Source organism: Pleurodeles waltl, chromosome 1_2 (assembly GCF_031143425.1).
Source record: "Pleurodeles waltl isolate 20211129_DDA chromosome 1_2, aPleWal1.hap1.20221129, whole genome shotgun sequence".
NCBI classification, from domain to species: domain Eukaryota; kingdom Metazoa; phylum Chordata; class Amphibia; order Caudata; family Salamandridae; genus Pleurodeles; species Pleurodeles waltl.
The window spans coordinates 1,166,361,235-1,166,383,448 of NC_090437.1; the positions used below are offsets into that span (position 1 = coordinate 1,166,361,235).

The 22,214-nt window shown below is 44.2% G+C and overlaps 1 protein-coding gene across 2 annotated transcripts in view; it reads right to left on the reverse strand.

Annotated features, from left to right (window-relative positions):
* PPP2R2C (protein phosphatase 2 regulatory subunit Bgamma) overlaps positions 1–18,868 on the reverse strand; it is a 463,465-nt gene extending 444,597 nt beyond the window's left edge. The window contains exon 1 of one of the 2 annotated variants that reach the window (XM_069203156.1): positions 18,373–18,868. In XM_069203156.1, coding sequence (XP_069059257.1) covers positions 18,373–18,436 — 64 coding nt within the window. In that variant the 5' untranslated portion in view covers positions 18,437–18,868. The remainder of the gene's footprint in view (positions 1–18,372) is intronic. The other variant, XM_069203160.1, reaches the window with a different exon arrangement.
* Between the last annotated feature and the right edge of the window lie 3,346 nt (positions 18,869–22,214).

Here is a 22,214-nt window from a genome sequence, read left to right on the forward strand (position 1 = left end):
GCCCTGGCACTCAGATAAGTCCCTTGTAACTGGCCCCCCGAGGACAGACCAAAGGGGTTTTGTAGAGCACTGGGGGGTACACAAGTAGGCACACAAAACACACCCTCAGCGGCACAGGGGTGGCCGGGTGCAGTGTGCAAAGCAGGCGTCGGGTTTTAGATAGGAAACAATGGAGGGACCCGGGGGTCACTCTAGCGGTGCAGGCAGACACAGGGCGGGCTTCTCAGGACAGCCACCACCTGGCACCTGGAACACAAGTAGGCACACAAAACACACCCTCAGCGGCACAGGGGTGGCCGGGTGCAGTGTGCAAAGCAGGCGTCGGGTTTTAGATAGGAAACAATGGAGGGACCCGGGGGTCACTCTAGCGGTGCAGGCAGGCACAGGGGGGGCTTCTCAGGACAGCCACCACCTGGCAGACTGGAACCGGAGCACCCCTGTTCTCCATAGGCGCCTATGTGTTTTGGGCACCTGTTTGACCTCTGCACCTGACCAGCCCTGAGCTGCTGGTGTGGTAACTTTGGGGTTGCCTTGAACCCCCAACGGTGGGTTGCCTATGCCCAGGAACTGAGGCTTGTAAGTGACTTACTTACCTCACAATCTAACCTTTACTTACCTCCCCCAGGAACTGTTGATTTTTGCACTTTTAAAATAGCTTATTGCCATTTTAACAAAAACTGTATATGTTATTGCTCTAATAAAAAGTTCCTAACTTACTTGTGTGGACTACCTTGCATTTTATGTATTTACTTCAAATCTTGAACTTGTGCTTCTAAAAAATAAAACTAAGAAAATATATTTTTCTACATAAAAAGCTATTGGCCTGGAGTAAGTCTTTGAGTTTGTGTTCCTCATTTATTGCCTGTGTGTGTACAACAAATGCTTAACACTACCCTCTGATAAGCCTACTGCTCGACCACACTACCACAAAATAGAGCATTAGAATTATTTAATTTTGCCACTATCTTACCTCTAAGGGAAACCCTTGGACTCTGTGCACACTATTTCTTACTCTGAAATAGTATATACAGAGCCAACTTCCTACAAACATATTTATCTAAACAAAACAAGACCAAAATGACAAAAATCCACAGTACACAAGTCAAGTTATCAATTAAAAACCAAAAAGAGTCTTCATGTAATTTTAACACAATGCTAACACTGTTAGCATGGAAATGTATCTGGATGCGTCAAAAATAACCCCACACGGGCGAGTGTGTGTCAAAAAGGGATTGCGATGCGTCGATGCGTCGATATCACTCACGAGCGAGACCGTGTGTCGTTTCACCTTCAGTTGAGTCAGCGTGTGTCATTCTTCTCTCTCTAAAGGACAGCAATGCGTTGATTTAAACCGCACTCTCAGGTCCAGGTAGGCCTTACGTTGTTTTTACGTGCCCAGAGATTTTTGCTTTGGAAATCCTGCCGCACGATGATCTGAAAACCACGCAACGCAGGTTGCGATCTCACCAGCCTCCATAAGCGATGCTGCGCGTCATTTCTCCAGCCACGTGCATCGATCTTTCAGTCGCGCTGCAGGCGAGTGTCGATTTATAGCCGCGAAGCCGGCGGTGTGTCAATTTTTCAGCCGCAGATCGGAGTTGCGCTGCAGGCGAGTGTCGATTTATAGCTGTGAAGCCGGCGGTGTGTCTATTTTTCAGCCGCAGATCGGAGTTGCATCGATCTTATCCCCGCACCTCGGTTGGTGCGTTGATTTCTCACTCTTGGTCTGCCAGCTTCTCCTTTCAGGGTCCAAGGAACTGGATGGAAACCACTTGGCAGAGTAGGAGTCTCATGCAGAGGCTCCAGGTGCTGGTAGAGAGAAGTCTTTGCTGTCCCAGAGACTTCAAACAACAGGAGGCAAACTCTAATTCAGGCCCTTGGAGAGTTCTTCACAAGAAGGAAGTCCAGTCTTTGTCTTCTAACACAGACAGATGCAGCATCTTCAGGATAGCTCCACAAAGCACAGTCACAGGCAGGGCAGCTCTTCTTCCTCAGCTCTTCTCCTGGCAGAGGTTCCTCTTGATTTCCAGACGTGTTCTAAAGTCTGTGGTTTTGGGTCCCCTTCTTATACGTATTTTGCCCTTTGAAGTAGGCTTACTTCAAAGAAAAGTCTCCCTTTTTTGTGAAATTCTGCCTTGCCCAGGCCAGGCCCCAGCCACACACCAGGGGATTGGAGACTGCTTTGTGTCAGGGCAGGCACTGCCCTTTCAGGTGTTAGTGACCACTCCTCCTCTCCCGCCTAGCACAGATGGCTCATCAGGATATGCAGGATACACCCCAGCTCCCTTTGTGTCACTGTCTAGAGAGAGGTGCAAACAGCCCAACTGTCAGACTGACCCAGACAGGGAATCCACAAACAGGCAGAGTCACAGGAATGGTTTAAGCAAGAAAATGCCCACTTTCTAAAAGTGGTGTTTTCAAACACACAATCTTAAAATCAACTTTACTAAAAGATGTATTTTTAAATTGTGAGCTCAGAGACCCCAAACTCTAAATGTCTATCCACTCCCAAAGGGAATCTACACTTTAATCATATTTAAAGGTAGCCCCGTGTTAACCTATGAGAGGGACAGGCCTTGCAACAGTGAAAAACAAATTTAGCAGTATTTCACTGTCAGGACATCTAAAACACATTACTATTTGTCCCACCTTAACCATACACTGCACCCTGCCCTTGGGGCTACCTAGGGCCTACCTTAGGGGTGTCTTACATGTAGAAAGAGAGACGGTTTAGGCCTGGTAAGTGGGTACACTTGCCAAGTCGAATTTACAGTTAAAACTGCACACACAGCCACTACAATGGCAGGTCTGAGCCATGTTTACAGAGCTACTAATGTGGGTGGCACAACCAGTGCAGCAGGCCCACTAGTAGCATTTGATTTACAGCCCCTGGGCACCTCTAGTACACTGTACTAGGGACTTACTAGTAAATCAAATATGCCAATCATGGATGAACCAATTACATACACATTTTGTATGAGAACACTTGCACATTAGCACTGGTTAGCAGTGGTAAAGTGCCCAGAGTAACAAAAACAGCAACAACAGAGTCAGCACACATCAGCTACCTGGGAAACAGAGGCAAAAAGTTAAGGGATACCACACCAAGGATGAAAAGTCTAACCGTGCCCATTTAGGCATTAGGGGATTTAATCCCACTTGCCAAACAATGATACCTGCTACTCTGAAAGCATTTTGCATGAGTCAATTTTAGCTCATCCTGCAAAGACTCTGCATGAGGCAGTCTGCAACTCTGTAGCAACCACCAGTTCCATTCAAGGAGTTTGAGGTGTAGTTGGGTGTCATCAGTATACATTTGTAAGCCAGTTTGATTTTTACTGACAATTTCTGCAAGTCAAGTTATATAAGTGGTGTTAGGGTGGAACCGCATAGCATGCTGGACATAACCTTGATTATCAAAGATATCTAAGGTACTTATTTTACTGGGTGGTTGATTCAGCAATTATAGGGCTGTTCCACTGATGCCCACAGATTCCTTCCAAGGGCAAAACAGAGTACAGTTGCCAACTCCATTGAAGGCAATAGACATGTTGAGCATGAGTAAGTCAGACAGGAAACCATTCCCCCGGAGATTAGTAGCTCATTTCTGTTGTCAAGGACTGCAGTTTTAGTACCAGTTTAAGAAGGAAGCCAGAATGATTATCAATTAATAGTCCGTTCATTTTTGGCTTAGGCTCACAACTACACGCTGCCTACAGTTTCTAAAAAGGGCTAGAGAAAGGCCTCATGTTTGGCAAGATGATATGTCAGTGATAGCATATTAAAGCATAGAGCAATGTGACATAGTTAAGTGTCAGGAAACAACTACATGGCTGAAGCTCAAAGACTCTAAGCAACGGTACATTCTGGGAGTCGAGTGATCAAAGGAAAGTTGGTTGACAGTGCCTGGGCATTGCTGTTGATAGAGAGATGTGGTGAGGTGGGTAATACATCTTCTGCAAAAATAGTTGTTATTTTTTTTCTGATTCGTCTCAAAGAGGCAGGGCAGGCAGCCACCCGAAGGTCTAGTGTGAGTTCTTTTCATTCGAAATTCAACACATTCCTGGATTTGTTGGCCTGAATCACACTTAACTCAAATTTCTAAATGGGAGGGCATACACCTAAGCATTGAGGAGATTTACAACACCTCACCGAAATGACAAAACATCTTGGATGTCTGTGAAAATGCCCTACTTGTGTTACTTGTAATAGATTGCTATTCAAATATATTTCAGGCCTGCGTGTTTTTTTCATATGCCTGTGTGCACTAAGAAGAAATGTGAAGTATTTCCCTCTCCTACATACCAAGTGTGGTGGATTTTGGTACACTTTATAACAATTAGTGCACTACTGATCTAGGTTAATTACTGTTGGACTCGGTCCCTTTCCACAGGGTTATCCCCAAATGTTTTGCTTTCACCCTCCTGTTTTCTGAACCTGTTTCTGTTGGCTTTTAAGACTGTGCACTTTACCACTGCTAACTAGTGTTAAATTGCTTGTGCTCTCTCCTTTATACTTGGTAGAACACACTCAATTGACACATTTAGTTTACTTGTAAGTCCCTAGTAAAGAGTTACTATATGTACCCAGGGACAGTAAATAACATGCTACAAGTGGGCTTGTGGCACTGATTGTTCTATCCACTTAAGTAGCATGTCAAGCATGTCTCAGGCCTGCCATTGCAGCCTGTGTATATAGTTTAGGCTGCCATTTCAACCCAGCATATAAAACGTTTGCCAGGCCTAAACCTTTCTTTTTAATACATAGAAGTCACCCCTAGAGTAGGCCCAATACAGCCCTTGGGGTAGAGTGCAGTGTATATAAAAGGTTGGGCATGTACATTTACGTTTTATGTGTCCTGGTAGTGAACAATTCTTAAATTCCGTTTTCACTATTGTAAAGCCAACCTCTCCCATAGAATAGCATTGGGTTACCTTATTACATTTGATAAGCAATAACTTTGAATTGGGAGCAGGTAGGACAGCACATAGCAGCCTGCAGCACCTCAGAATGCTCTGCACCATGCATCCTCAACGTAGGACTTCACATCGCAATACCCCTGTCGACAGCATCCTTGACGATGATGCAGAACCTCGCATTGCAGCTTCTTTGGAACTGCCGCTGAGTGACACATCTCTATGTGGGATCTCACAACGCTTCACAACCAGGATTTAAGGTACTTTGTTCTGCATACCTACCTTGGTCCCTGTATCGGGCCTGCACTGTATCCCGGTCACCCTAAACTTATGACTTTACCATGGTCCGGCGTGATTAGACAACCACAGTCTCCGCTTTGTACTTCTAGGCACTGTTTTCACTTACATCTTGAAAATTGCAAACCGGCTCTGCTGATTGGATTTTTGTCATTTTGGTCTCAAATAATTTACTAAATTTTACTCTATTTAGGTAAATTGGTGTTGGGTATTTCTTTTGCTGTGTTTTCACTTTATTACTTTTTGAAGTGTTGAGGGATAAATACTTAACAAATTGCCACTAAGTTAAGCGTGACTACTTTGTGTCCAGCTACCAGAGGGTTAAGCACAGGTTAATTTGAGGATTGCATGTGTTTCACCCTGACAAAAACGGTGGTTTCACCCCTTTAATCAGGAACCCAATTTGCTACATTTAGGAGCAAGTTCTGACATGCATCTGGGCGTGTGAAAGGTACTGCAAATGATTGTGAATATCCACAAAGCTACAGCTGTATGGGTGTTCACCACATTTGGCTTGCATTGTCCCAACCAACAACTACTTTGGCACTTCCCTTTGACAACTACTCTTCTAAGTAAAGCATACAAATGCAGAAAACCTGTAAGTTTAGATGACTATCCTCAAACATAACATCTCTGCATGCATAACTGACTTTGGGCCTCATTTAGAGTTTGGTAGATGAGTGACTCCGTCACAACGGTGACAGATATCCTGTCACCCAAAATATAAATCCCATAGGATATATTGGGATTTATATTTCGGCGGACGGGATATCCGTCACCGTTGTGATGGAGTAACTTGTCCACCAAACTTTAAATCAGGCCCTTTGTGAATTAGTTGCCGGGGTTCCATGCTGAATTTCAGTCTTTCTTCATTGTACAAATCTGACTTGCACGTGGAAAAAACTCTCTTCTCTGGGTTGTACTCTAAATCTCAACTTAAATGCATGAAAAGGGTCAGAGTTTCTCCAGTGCCACATGAGCCCCGTGCTCAATTGAGGCCACTTTCCACTTGGAAATCTGCCACCAATGAGGCTGTTTAGTGCAAGCTACAATCACTGCATCTTTGGGACCATGTTGGCCAGGACTTGCACTCTCAAATGCTAAGCTTGTACCACTCCAGCACAGCCTGCCAGAACAATGTGTGCCCATCAATAATGCCAACGCCTTAAAACAATCTTTGTCACTGAGCTCTCAAACGTCGTGGTAGCAGAAGCACTGCTTATTTCTCAGAAAAGAATAACAGGCCTATAATGACTATCATGCTATTTGTATGTTGTTATGTGCAGAAGGTGTACTCTTCACACTACAACCTGATGGTTCTCTAAATGCAGAATTCTGTTTGCCCATTCCTTTATAATTTCTCAACCGGTTATTTTATTTTTCGAAGGGACATAAAGGCAAAGAAACAAAAAAAAATGCTATTTTGCCCGAATCAGTGAGAAATCTTATACCATTCCCGAGTGAGCTTTAAACATAAGTCCGCCTATGGTATGGTATAATAGGGTCTTTGCTTGCTTACGTCAGTCATTCACTGACGTGGACCTGGGACACATACAGAATATTCCCAACTAGCTTCTCATTTACGAATCTTTAGGCCAGTACCACCCGATGATAGGGCTTTAAATATGTAAATTAAATCACTTGAAAGAATCTTGAAACCCACTGCTTTTTTCCTTTTCATGACTGTTCATTCGAATTTCGTATATATTGTTGCTTTAGAGCCCTCTGTAAAGGTATTGGAAAGAAATACAGTCTTCACGAATATTGTCCTACTGCAAATAGAAAATAAATGTAGCTGTGTTGTTCAAACCCTGCTTTTATTTCGTATTCAATAAATAATTCACAAATTGAGAATAACGTTTTATGCATGAATGATAATCCTCCATCTCTCCAAAAAGTGTCCCTCGAGGAACTGTCAACACAAGGTCACAGTTCAACACCTTGCAGAATGACAGGCATCTGTCCCGTCACACACATCTAGCCCATCTATTAAACGTTAAAGCCAAGACACATGAACCGGGAAGCAACCCTAGACTTTGAATGAGGATCTAAACTATGTATTACACTGTCGTAAGATGGTAGTTGATACTCAAACACTGGTTTTGACGTGAGCCATTACCATCTGCTCGGAGTTCCAAGTAGAGGAAGCCTTAATTTCTCATTTGTAAATGACTGAATAGTTATGTTAGGTGCCCAATATTTCATCCATTTTAGAAAAACACATTAGAGTGAATTTGGAAGGAAAAAAGGGTGCTGTTTGTGGAAGGGGCAACAACATAACGCAAGTACAATGATTGTAGAAGTGAAGGGTCGTTCATTTGTGGTCAAAATATAAAGCTATTCTTTTGTCATAGAATGTTCATTACTATTTCATCACCCCAAGACTGACACAAACCTTCAGTAACATTGGTGTTACTGTTCTTAGCCTGAATTCCTTGCACCTCAGTGGTACACAGCAGGCAGTTTGGTGGGGACCCAGCCGTACTGCAGTCTCCCCAAACCACCTCTCCTTTGGTATTCAGCAAGGTCAGCAGGGGTACCGCTAAAGAACAGTGATCAGGGTTGTTTACTCAAAGCCCAATCAAAACCCAGCCATAATAACAATGCCTTTCACTAACTGGGTTTTTGATTAAGGCTCTTTTGACATGTCAAAACATCAATTTTAAATATTAATAAGTTGCCTCTATGTAGGCTTTGTCGCCAACAAGGCTGGGTGCATTGTATTTAAAAATAGGGCATGTACACTGTGGGAGGCTAACTGTCTTTTATAGAAAACCAGAGAACAGATTAAACTGCTGGTACTGTATTTTGGGAAGAGTCTAGCTGGAAACATAATTGAACTATGTTAATGGTTATTAAAAATACATTTCAGTGGTGAAGTCAGATTTTTAATAAATATGAAGCAAAAGTAATAGGGAAAGGTAACTTTTAGAAAGTTATCTTTTCCCTGCCTGAAGTTCCTGGAGGCATTTGCTCTGAAACGTCTCTCAGCCATTGATTAACATTTTAATAGGTGCGAAAAAGGTGTGTAATTCCTCCCATGAGCTACACAATAAGTATCTGTGATTAGCAGGTCGACCTAAATGGTCAGGCATAGCTCCTTTAAGCTCATAATAAGGGTGGGGCTGTGAGCAGCGTATTTGACATTACAGTGTCAAATCCTGCTCCATAGGTCAGTTGGGTTTACATATAACGCTTGTGGCTCCCTTGAAATGTAGAGAACAGGATGCCAAGACAATCCTTGTGTATCCACTGCCTGGTTTTTAGAAAACGCTGCTTTTGTCCTGCCAGACTTAAGTCTGAGGGTTTTACAACTAACACTTGGGGGACACTTGAAAGGAAGGAAACAGGATGCTAAGACAATTCTTGTGTATCACCTGCCTGGTTGCTGACAAACTCTGTTTTTTTTTTTTACTACCAGATGTCTGTTTCTGGGTTTGTTAGGGGTACAGTGGGTGATTCAAATTGGATTTTAGCGTGAGATATGGGCGGACACTAGCATTAATTGTATACTTCCCAACCACATCCAGAGCCCTCAGAGTCTACGTTTAGTGTGGCCATAGTTTTTTCACCATCTTGAAAGTGCCTAAAGTGGGTAGTGTGGGCCCAGGTACTTTTACCCCATGGTTTAGAGCATGCCCAGGAAACATTCCCATCTACGAGCTCGTGACAGGCATAAATGTGGCATCGTCATGCAGTCACTTCAGAATCCTGCTGGGCCTGACAAACAATTATGTCTGCAGTCACAATAGGCTAGTGTGAGGTTTGAGCGAGAGCTGATTCAGTGTTGTTGTATCATAGGGTTGTGCACAGCTCTGCCCCCCATCCTACTTGGGTGGCCCATCTTGCCAACACCTAGTTCCTCTGTTGTGTGGCTGTCTGGGAAAAATATACAAAGGACAACTGCCAAATACACTGAGTCATGTGACTCAGGAAACAGCAGGCAGGCACCAAATGCTTACGAAAAGAAAATTCCAACTTTCTGAAAGTGGCGTTTTCAGAATTATGTCTTACAATTCAACTTTATCATTAAAGAGGGTTTTAAATTACAAGTCTCCAGGCACCAAAAATGTCATTTCTACCTGCTCCCAAACAAAAGTCATCATTTATTAAATGTAATAAGGTAACCCAATGTTATTCCACTGGAGAGGTAGGCCTTGCAATAGTAAAAAACACATTTGAGAGTTGTTCACTACCAAAACGTGTAAAACTTAAAAGTACATGTCAAGTTTTAATACAGTGCACCCTGCTCTATGGACTGTTTAGGGCCTACCTGAAGGGTGACTTTATATATATATATATATATATATATATATATATATATGTATAAATATATATATATATATATATATACAAACGAGTTTCCACTTAAGTGGAAACTCGTTTGTATATAATAAGGGGCTCCGCGACCCTTGTCTCTGCTGCCTGTTTGAGGACGCCGGGTAGGGCTCTCTTTGAAGCAAGTAGAAGGAATGTGTGTATATATATATATATATATATATATATATATGAAGGTTAAGGCCCAGCAAAATGTTTATTTTGCGAGATTGAAACTGCAGTTTAAAACTGCACACATAGGCTGCAATGGTAGGCCTGAGACATGCTTTTAAAGAGCTACTTATGTGGTTAGCACAATAAGTGCTACAGGCCCACTAGAAGCATTTAATTTACAGGCCTTAGGTACCTGTAGTACAGGGACCCATAAGTAAACTAAATGTGCCAATTGGGTGTAAGTCAATTTTATCATGTTTGAAGGTTCGAACCCAAGAACTTTAGCACTGTTTAGCAGTGGTAAATTGCACTGAGTCCTACAAGCCAACAAAATTAGGTTCAGAAAACTGGAGGCATGAAGACAAAATGTTTGGGACTGACCTTAAAGAGACAGCCACGTGGAACATAAGTGCACTGCAAGGGTCATAAAGAGGATGTCCTTTTCAAGCTAAAGGGATACTACAAGCTACAAGAGTCCTTTCCTGCAACTGCCCAGCTGACTAGCAGCAAGTGGTGCCTCCCCTGAGGTTCTGGTAATATTAAAAGTGCACTCCTGTGATGGATTGGGATGTAAAAGACTGAGGGGGTCATTCCGACCTTGGCGGGCGGCTACCGCCGCCCACCAGGCGGAAACCGCCATGCGGCCGCACTCACGCGGCCCCCATTCCGACATTCCCGCTGGGCCGGCGGGCGCAAACCAAGTTTGCGCCCGCCGGCCCAGCGGGAATGAGGCCGCAACACAGAAGCCGGCTCCGAATGGAGCCGGCGGTGTTGCGGCCGTGCGACGGGTGCAGTTGCACCCGTCGCGCTTTTCACTGTCTGCTAGGCAGACAGTGAAAAGCTGGCAGGGGCCCTGGTAGGGGGCCCCTGGACACCCCTTACCGCCAGCCTCTTCCTGTAAGGGGGTCATAATCCCCAGGGGGCGGATTATCGCCGCCGGGGCAGAAATGGCGGAAAACCGCCAGCCCCGGCGGTCCAACCGCGGCTTTATCGCCGCGGTCAGAATGGGGAAAAAAGCACCGCCAGCCTGTTGGCGGTGCTTTCCGTCATACTAGCCCTGGCGGTCTCGGACCGCCAGGGTCAGAATGACCCCCTAAGTGCCTGATTCAGACCTCGTGGACAGGTTACTCCATCACAACGGTGATGGATATCTCGTATGCCGAAATCTGAATCTCATTCTATCCTATGGGACTTAGATTTTGGCGGACGGGATATCCGTCAACGTTGTGATAGAGTAGCCAGTCTGCTGAGTTCTAAATCAGGCCCTAAGGCAGAAGGTAACATTTTTGGCCAGAATTAACCTGGTTGGTGTATCTAAGGTGCACACCGTCATGGCCAGTCTAAAAAATTGTGGTTAGGTGCTAATCTACTGTGATCATTGACTAATATTGGCACTTTCTGCTACTTGATGCTATTCCTACTTAAAACTTTACAAAATCATATTTCTGTTTTCTCTTTTTGGATTTTTGTTATTTTTATGTCATTTTGTTTATTAACATTTACTCTATTTTTTTAATTCACTTTGGTACTTGTATTGTTTTGAATTTCGAAGTTGTTATTGTTTTGGTACTGCATAAATACTTTCAACAAAGCACATATGCAAGTTAAGCAGTTTGCTCTGTGCCATAGCTAGCAGGACGTTGAGGGTTAATTTAGTGTCTGTGAAAATTCACCTTGACAAGGGTTGCGGTTATTCTTTGAGGTGGGTAGACACCCACCCTGAATAATAATACAGTTTCTTAGAGCATGCAAAGACATCTATCCTGGAATTGTTATTTTCTCAAAAATATTTAAAAAACATTCCAGGATGATTGGCTGCCATTTGCTACACATTGGTAATGTTGGGCTACAGTATCTTAAGCATTATTAATAAGTATTCCAAGGTGGTCGTCTGTTTTGCACACTCAGATTGGCATGTTGGAATGAGTCTTCATAAGGCTTAAGCAAAAGCATTCCAAGATGCTGCCAGGCTTGCACACAGTGGCCATCCGGTGAAAAAAAAGCACTGTAAAAGCCAATCGGTCTGCGCCTTAATAACACTGTTGAGACATATTAGCTTTGCTTTGTTTAAATGTGTGGTCTCAATCAAGCTAGGCAACTGTAGCATCTTCATAATTACTTTCGTGCTTGGAATTATGGTACTTGTAGTCTCTCAATTTTGTAACTATTTGTTTTGGTAGTGACCGCACAACTTTTTGCGTTTACACAGCAACATGTTGGAAGTATATTTTCCAGCTATATCATTTCATCTCACTAATTGTAAGTGTGATTTCCAACTGCTTGTAGACAATTCATCTATGTATTTGCCCCCAAATGCATTCCACAGTAATATATTTGTAGAGACATTTTACAATGAAAAAGTCAGATGTTGCTGTATCTTTCTTTGAAACAGATATCTCAATGAGACTATTTGGATATTAAAATGTCATTAAAATGGCTTGTGTTAATGAAACCTTTTTCCTTCTTTTGCAATATTTGTATATATTGTTGCAAACCAGATTCCTTAGAAACACACTAATCCACAAGCTTTAAATCTAACCCACAATCGACCCTTTGCTCTTTGTCCAAAACATAACCTGCCCTCATCCCCGCTTTCCATAAGCCTCGTTCATAACCAAAATCCCACTGCGAGCTAATCCTGTCCCTCATTACCCTACCCAAAACCATGACCTTGAAGATTACTATTACTGTGACGCTAGCATGACCCTAGAACAAATCTAAACCCTTACAGTAACTTGGGTCCATAGCCCCTGAACTGTCCCTAACTTTAAACTGTCATCCCAACCTTAACACTGACACAAACCTTTCTTCTAACTCTAAAACTGAATGTATCCCAACCACTAACATTCATCCGTACTGTGGCCAGCAGTTTATCGGAAATGAAACTTGTATCTGAGATACCATAAGGAATGCCATAGAGAGAAACACATACTTGAATACCAGAACTCTACCTCATTCACTAAGTCACAGGTTGGGTCTAAACTAGGGGAGAAAAGGGCGTCTTGATTACTAGCAAATCAGGGATACAGGCTATGTACGACTAGAGCTACCGGTGTAATATTGCTGGGCATAAAGGAGGAACTTCTACAGTGCTTGGATAAGTGTATTCTGACCTTCAAGGCTAAAAATATATAAGTAAATATCTTAAGTGTTCTTTAATATATAGACGAAGTGCAGTAATATAGGGCTATGGTAATAGATAATAACAAAAAATAAATAAAATTCAGTTTTATATTTTAAGTAAAGGATTATAAACTATTAAAACTCGAATTAGATAATCTTACACGAAAATATGCAACTGTGCGAAGCAACCGTGTGTGATGTGCCATAGAAGAGTCACCGTATTTGGAGTGCTTGAGCACTAAAACTTTTTTCCAAGTGTGTGTGACAAAATTTACAGGTAAGCCTGATGTATTCTGGGAAGCAGTTCTCTGATGTAGAGCTGTACTGGTTACAGCACTCTTACTAAGTATCCTACAAGGCCCTAGTGGTTTATTTATAGCCCCACAAAAAAAACACTCTGTTACTTGCAAATAAATGTACTTTAAGAGTCACCAGAGCATCCCTTCATCATCGTATGGCCATAGTTACTGATGCAGGGAGGATGCACAACTTTAAAGATTCTGCTACCCTTGAAGAAACATAATTGTTTAAAATATAAATACTCATCATCAAAAGGAGTAGTGCACTTATGGAGAAAAGTGAGGATCTGGGCATGCACTGCATCCACTGATTCAGTATGAGGGTGAAGTAATGAAAAGCACTTGATCGTGTGAAACAAGAATGCTCCGAAATAAAATGTCATGGCATGTTCTGAAATGGAATGTTATGCTTTTCTCAGTGAAATATCAACTGCAAATTGTCTCTTCCTTCTTCTCTGTCTGAAAGTTTGCTCTAAATGGTGGCAGAGGAATGCACATTTAAGGACTTCTATAACAATTAGGTCAAAGTTCAGCACCCTGAAACAACCCCATGATTATATTGTATTTTATTTAAAAAAGTTCCTAGCATTCATCCATTCATTCATTGTCTGATCCTCCAATCAAACAAGAATCCAGGGTCAATATGTCTTCTAATTATATCTTGTATATATAAGGAACTGTGGTTATGAAGGAGGCTCCAATGTCCCCAAGCCTACTAGCTAGCTACATCTACAAACAAAATCGGTGCTATATTGTATAAATAGGTGCCAATATCGCTCAACTGAATAAATGCACAAGCTGCAGAATGTGAACAACTGCACAGCAGGGGCATTTCGTCCTATCCTTTCTTTGATGTCAGTCAAAAAAGGTCAGCTGGTAAATACTGATTAACTATTGCAAAAGTATAATAGTTTGGACAAACATGAAACCTACATATCTAAACATCTGAATATCTGCAGTGGACATCACGATGAGCATCTCAGAGGAGCCTGGCATGTGATAACGCTTTGAATCCATCAAACCAGCTACGTCCACCATTATCTGAATGACCTCTGCCTTAACAGATACAATCAGCAAATTGTGACCTCTTTGAAACAATATAGTGATAGTCAAAGCTAACTGCAACAGAACAAAGCAGCTGGCAGTGACAATGAGTATAGGCATGCAAAGAAATTCTACACTACATCATGACTTCCGGTATGAATTACACGTAGTGACTGTGTGTATGGAAATGACGACCCTTGAAATGCTAAGTACACTGCCATAGCAGTTGCAGAGGACTGCCACCTAAAATAAAACCTACTCTTTCCCAGCACCTCCACAGCTGCTTTGTTCTCTGTTTTCCATGCATGACAAAGCACAAATTCGAGGCAGGGGGAGCGAAGAAGTACTCCCGAATGTCAGTCAAAACAGAAATCTCGCCTTACTGAAAGACTGTTAGCAAATGAGATTTCAGTTTTCACCAGGAAGGACCCGAAAGATTTAGGGAAAATATTCCCAAGAAGAGCATTGTGAGAAAGCTTGGTTGGTCTTTCAGTGCTGTACAGTCACAGAAAAAGGAAAATAAGACGACCTCGATTCACCAGAATGGCAGGGGTTGCGGAAGTGACATCATATACCTCTGACCTTAATGATGTGACAGGAAGTGACATCATATGACGTTTGAGCTTGAATCTCCCTAGGAAACGCTTGTCACACGACCTTAACCCCAACAACATCATAATATTTAACAATGCTGAACTTAATTAAAAAAACACAACACAAATGCCTATTTTGGATATCAGCTATACAAAGATGCAGACATGATATGTCAACTCAACAGTCAACTGAATTGTAGTAAGCAGGCAAAGTGAGTCTGACTTCTTGTAGAGAAGATCAAAGGTTTGGAGTTTCTCTTCACTGAGCAAATTTTGGAAAGAATGACCTCTACCAGTGCATTTTAACACAAACTAATGAAACCCTACAATTCCCATGAGTTGACTCAACTATGTTTTCAAAATGATCTATGGGTGCTCTCTTATGTCAAAAATGACCTTCATTGCCAGGGCCAGCATTCTGCCATGGCACTAGCATATTGCCGTTCGTATCCCATGTGCAAGGATTGCTTCCAGAATGCCAGTTCTGGAATTTTTCCGGGAGTGCTTCTATAAGACAAGATGCATCCCGTTTCCAACAGCAGATTTGCAGGCATAACAACAAATTCTCACTCATACTCTCTTACGGTTACTTACTCCCACTCATTCAGTCATTAGCACTCCCTTGCAATCATCCATTTTCACTGCACGGACACCACATACATTTAAACCCATTTTATTTTTCTCACCTAAGGTGACAGTGAAGGCTCCGTTCCAGATCTTGCTACTCTACGTTTTATTACACTAACCGTAAATAATACACTATTATTCACTATAAATGTATTAGAAATCGAAGAAAAAGAGGTTGGGACCTGACTCTGATGATGGGTGTACTAAAAGTGTTGGTGACTAAATCAGGTAACAAGTGGGTAGCTGGAGGTTTTCATTCCCGGTTCAGAGCTCAACATGATATATGCTTGACCACAGAATGCCAGCCAGATCATTCATTCATTACACCCCATATTTTCTGAGGCTGAAATTCCCCAATGAAAGGTCTCCCAGCACTTGCTCCTTAAATAAAGAGGTGCAGGGGGCTACGATGTGACTGTAGATTTTACATCGGTGTACCTCTTTTCTACAAGGCTTTCCCTGAAGTGCTTCAATTCGATGAGGTCTCACAATGGCATGTGTCGCCCTACATGGCAGCCAATTAAGTGAAAACATTAAAGTACTTGGTGTCGCAGCTATTCCAATATAAATCTGTCTTTTTCACATCACCAAGGACAGGGGCTATTGCTCCCTGGTGGGGAGAGGTCAGCTGTTCCCTCAGAGATCACCTTCTGGCTCCTGAGGTCTCCACGGGCACTGGCAATCATGAGATGGCAGCGCGCATTGATTTCTGACAGCGGCCCAGGACATTTCGCAGCCAGCGCAGCAGTATATCATGCATGCTAATGAGCCCTCCATGTGTGGACAGGTTTTGTGTGCACATTCTGGATTTTTCTGCTGGAGTGGTACCACCCCCTGTTCCAGGAGCCTCCAACGTAGGTTCAGCAGGTCCGGATCCATAATGGACTTTCAGGCTATCCAAACTTATATTCAGAGAAACTCAGTGGAGCTCATTTGCATAGTCACTGGTTATCCTGAAGATCTGATTGGATCTGACCTTCTTGGTCCTACACTGGACGCCTCTGCTCTACTTTTACACTCAAAGCTCCATTGCTTTCCAAGTAGCTTTGCCCAATAGAGATAGATGTAAGAATAAAAATCAAACTCCTAGCGCACTCATTTATTTCTGCAAAATGTTTAAGTGCTGTTGGCAGAAGACGTATTCTGATCTGCCTTGTATGTTTGTATACGATTTGAACTGTGAAATGCAAGAGTGTATTTCAGACGTCAATCAACCTATCCCCGTTTTACTTACACTCAGGCTCGAAGGTTTTAGTTTGTTCAGCCTTTGCAAAATGGACACTACCCCTGGACAGTTAGGACACAGCAGTCACCTTCCCCAGGCTACTGCCTGCTGGGCCTGTCATCCTAAGCCTTGATTTGCAAATATCTACTTCATATGCCTCCTGGGTGTGGTCTCTGTAACAACACCCCTTTAGCATTCAACTGAAACTGCTCACATTGGAAGAGCCCTGGTTTTCATATGTAGTCAGTACTCAATATATAGAGATACAAACTGTGTGCAGGTCTGTGGAGATTAGTAAATGCTGCATGCAGTATTTGGGGTGTGCACAAGTAACCGTGGTCCTCGCACACTCCTGACCTGCTAACCACTGACAGGTAAGAGGGGGCCCGGCTGGTCACATTACAGGATGCGGCATGATCGTGTTACATGAGTGAGCCTCGATCAAGATGACGACACAATCTGGAGACCCGTTCCTCCCTCCTATTGGCCACACATCAGGTTGGTATGAGCTTGAGTTATGCAAGGCCTGTTTTTTTTGCAACACGCTGCTTGACCTGTACTGCAGATACACTCCCTGCCTGGAGTCACCGAGACGGCGATCAGTGGGTTTTTAGCAAGAGACACGAACTCACAGGGTCCAGGCAAAACATCTGCACTGTTTGAGGAAATTACTCTTCCCATCAAAACGACTCACCAGGGAAAATTCGTACAGTGCTGAAGGATATGAATCTCCATACACGCCCATGACACGGAAGGGTTGGTCCAACTCCGGGTAATAATAAATAAATATGTATTTTATATAAAAAAAAATGCAAACACCTATTTGAAATGCATGGTTAACACCCTGACGCACGGTGATATCATTACAGCATTTTATAATCCACGTTCCGAATTCCCGGTGGCATCAGGCGCTTGCGATTGGTCTGTTTTAGGTCGGGCTGCTGCAGTAGAACGTTTACAGAGTAACTGTCGTGTGCTCTCCCCGCGCGCCCCCACACTCTCGCGCACACACACCCCGCGTTGGGCTGGAAAAAGGCGTTGATGCACAGTACGTCAGGAGAGAAATTGCCATGAATGAGAGATGCGAAGAGCGCACATTTCCTCATTTGTAAGAGAAATGTTGATAAGTCTGACCAGAGCAAACCACCGATTGTGCAGACGTGCTGGTGGTATACTATATGTAGTGGCGTAGCTAGCGTCAGTGCAGTAGGTGCACTGGCACCGGGGCTCAGATATGTGAGACGCCCTCTATTATAGCGGTTTGTTACGATCTACATGATGATGGATGTTGGGTTCATGTTCCTTACTTGCTTTAGGGTCTACGGAACTCTTGCTACGACTCTGTAAGTAGAGGTGTGTGCAGATATGTGTGTGTGCCTCTATGTGTGTGGATATATAGATGGATAGATAGATATGTGTGTGTTTCATATATATATATATATATATATATATACACATGTGCGTGCGTGTCCATCTATATGTTTAGAGAGATATATAGAAAGATACATATATGTGCATTTTTTATACACATAAATGGATGTATATAGCTCTACAGGCAGATACATATTCATAATTATTTATAGTCATATCTACACGTACATAAATATTAAAATATGAGAATATAGAAGTCCGAGATGCTGAATTCTACGTCTTCCCTGTGAGATGTCCTAGGCAAAAACACAGTAATTTAAAAAACGTGCGCCAGCGCAGGTGGTGCTATGGGGCGAACAAGCGCACGGTAACGCGGCGGGCATTACCTTCAGTCACATAGCTGTGGTCTCGCAGAAAGCTGTGGTTAATGTTTCGCGTGTCCTCGCCCATTTACAGCAGGATTACTCAGCATGCCTCTCCGCAGCGGACGGGTGGAATCGGCAGAGGTCGTCCGAAGAGCACCATCCATGCTCCCGCTGCCTAGCACGGGCGGAGAGAGCACCGGGAGGCAGGGCACAGCATAATGAGAGCGGCCGAGGCAGCGGAGAAGGTTTAAAACGTAAGAAAAAAGCAGAAGACGGGCTCCTGTCTGCTAGCAATGCAGAAATGCTCCGGGATGGCGCGTCTTCTCAGCAGCAGCCCTTGTGTCCGTAGCAGGGAGCAAAGCGCGCTGTGTGCTTGAACCCCTCTTAGCGCCCGACGCTGGTTGTTGCTGGGGTCTCTGTGGCGACCAGGGAAGCGGCGAGGAGCTCACTGCAGCAAAAAGAGCCGGGTTGAGCTGTTGTTGCCGCCGCTGTCATAGGCTTCTGCTGCATCAAGAACAGGCCCCGCCCAGGCAGCCTCCTGCGAACCAACCACACCGGATCGCATGCAGGCAGGCAGAAAATGGTACTGCAGGCCGTTTACTCGATGCTCTGGCCCGAATCACTGGGATGGGCAGGGAAAAGTTCACCTCAGAATAAGGCAGATGAGCCAGCTGTGTGAAATACAAGGCCTCAGAGACAGAAGCACGACTCATCAAGGGCCTGAAGAGATAATACGATCACGGCACCCTATCCTGATTGAAATCCATTGGCTTTCCATGCCAGCACACAGCATCTTCAAAACCAGCCGCATCATTTATTTACAAAGCCATCGCCACCGGCAACCAGCTATCTTGCATACAAGCTCACCATCTCTGGTGCTTTTTTGCAGATCCGCAGCCAGGACACCTTGAGACTGTCACTTTTAGCTTATTGACAAAATCTGAATGTAAGTTGCTACTGAAAACAAACATTGGCAAAGCCAGAAGGTCTCGCCTATGCAATTATGTTTTACTCGTGTTGTACACCAGTGTGGCTGCTGTGTAGCATGGTTAGCCGTTAGTTGTGTGGAATGGGGTGGGGTAGATTGCAGTGAGGTAGACTGGGGTAGAGTAGAATGGGGTAGATTGGCTTAGAGTGGAGTGTGGGTTGAGTGTGGTAGGAAGGAGTGAAGTGGATTGGAATAGAGTGGAGTGTGGGAGTTGGGTGGATTAGCATGGTACATTGGAGTGGGGTAGATTGAATTGGGGTGGAGTGGGGTAGACTGGAGTGGAATTGGATAGATTGGGCTGCAATATATTGTTGTGGAGTGGAGTGGCGTGGGCTAGATTGGGGAAGAATGGAGGACAGTGGATTGGGGTAGATTAGAGTGGTAGATTAGAGTTGAGTGGTGTGGATTGGAGTGGAGTGAGGTAGATTGGATTGGGGTAGATTAGAGTGGGGTAGATTGGAGGGGGGTGGAGTGGGGAAGATTGGCGTGAAGTGGGGTAGATTAGGGTGGAGTGGGGTAGATTGGAGTGAGGTAGATTGCAGAATATTTTAGTGGTGTGGGGAGGATGAAGCGGAGTAGGTTGGAGTGGAATTGGATAGAATGCTGTGGGGTAGGTTGGGATGGGATGGAGTAGACTGGAGTGGTAGATTGACATGGAATATATTGGGTGAGGGTTGGGTAGATTGGAGTGGAGTGAAGTAGACTGGAATGGAGTAGATTGGGTTAGATTGGAGTGGGGCAGATTGGATGACTAGACTGGAGTTAGGGTAGTTTGGGGTGGAGTGGGGTAAAGTAGACTGGAATGGGGTAGATTTGGGTGAAGTGGGTTAGATTGGCCTGGGGTTGGATAGATTTGAGCAGCAGTATGGAGTGGTGTGGGGTAGACTGGGTAGAGTAGAATGGAGTGTGGTAGATTGGGGTAGAGTGGGGTACATTCGGTGGATTGGAGTGGGTAGAATGGAGAGGGGTAGATTGGGGTAGAGTGAAGTGGGGTAGGTTGGAGTGGAGTGGGGTATGTGGAGTTGTATATATTGGAGTGGAGTTGAGATTGGAGTGGAATGAGATAGACTGGAGAAGAGTGTAGTGTAGGGTAAAGTGGGGTAGATTTGAATGGAGTAGGCTAGTTTGCAGTAGATTTAAGAGGGGTGATTGGAGTGGGGTAGATTGTGGTGGGGTAGACTTGAGGGGAGTGGTGTAGAGTAGGGTGTAGAGTGAAGTGGGGTAGATTGCAGTGGGGTGGAGTGCAGTGGGGTGAAGTAGGGTAGAATGGGCTGGAGTAGATTTGAGTAAAGTACATTGGAGTGATGTAGATTGGAGTGGGGTAGATTGGGGTGGGGTAGAGTGGGGTGGAGTAGATTAGAGTGAGGTAGATTGGAGTAGGGTAGATTGGGGTGGAGTGAGGTAGGGTAGATTGGAGTGGGGTGAACTGGGTTAAGTTAGAGTGGGGTAGATTTGAGTGGAGTGTGGTAGATTGGAGAGGAGAGGAGTGGGTTAGATTTGGGTAGAGTGATGAGTGGAGTGGGATAGACTAGGCAAGTGGGTAGATTTGGGTGGTGTGGGGTAGACTGGAGTGGGGTGGAGTGAAGTAGATTGGGGGAGTGGGGAAGAACTGAGTGTGGTAGGTTGGAATGGGGTAAATCGGGGTAGAGTGGAGTGAGATATATTGGAGCGGAGTTACGGTAGGTTGCAGAAGAGCGGAGTGCAGTGAATTGGGTAGATTGGAGTGGATTTGGGTAGGCTGGAATGGGATAGATTGGAGCAGAGAGGAGTAGACTGGAGTGTGGTATATTAGGGTGAAGTGAGGTAGACTGGAGTGGAGTAGGGTATATCGGAGTGAGATGGAGAGGACTGGGATAGTTTAGAGTAGTGTAGATTGGGGTAGATTGGGGTGGAGTGGGGTAGATTGGAGTGAGGTAGATTGGAGCAGGGTAGATTGGAGTGGAGTGTATTGGATGGAGAAAAATTAAGTTGGGTAGTTTGGGGTGGAGTGGGGTAGGGTAGATTGATGGGGGTGGATTGGGGCGAGTGGGTTAGATTGGACTGGAGAGGGTAGATTTGAGTGGCATGTGCTAGATGAGAGTGAAGTGGAGTGGGTTAGATTGGGTAGCATGAAATGTAGTGTGATAGATGGGGTAGAGTGGACTGGGGTAGACTGGAGTGACGTGTAGTAAAGTAGATTAGGGTGGGGTAGATTGGGTGGATTAGAGTAGGGTAAATTGGAATGGAGTGGGTAGATTGGAGTGGAGTAGACTAAAGAGGGGTGATTGGAGTGGGGTAGTGTGGAGTGGGGTAGATTGGGGTGGAGTAGATAGGAGTACATTGGTGGAGGGATACACTGGAATAGGTAGATTGGGGTAGATTGGAGTGAGGTGGAGTGGATTAGATTGGAGTGGACTGGGGTAGATTGGAGTAAATTGGAGTGGGGTACATGTGGGTAAAGTGCATTGCAGTGTGGTAGAGTGGAGAAGGTAGATTGTGGTAGATTGAGGTTGATTGCAGTGGGGTAGATTGTGGTGGGGTGGATTGGAGTGGAGTGGAGTAGAATAGACTATGGAGGAGTTGGATGGATTGGAATGGAGTGGGGTAAATTGGTGTGGAGTGGAGTAGATTCAAGTGGGGTAGAATGGGGTGGATTCGGTTAGACTGGTGTCAAATGAGTTTGATTGCAGTACATTGGAGTAGGGGCTTTGGCCAGATTGGAGTGTGGTAGATTGGAGAGAACTGAAGTGGCGTGGGGTAGACTGGTATAGATAGGCAGAGTGAGGTAGATTTGAGTGCATTGCAGTAGATTGGGGTGGAGTGGGGTAGATTGGAGTGGGGTGGGGTTGATTGGGTTAGACTGAGTGGAGTGGCATAGTGTGAAGTATGCATGGTG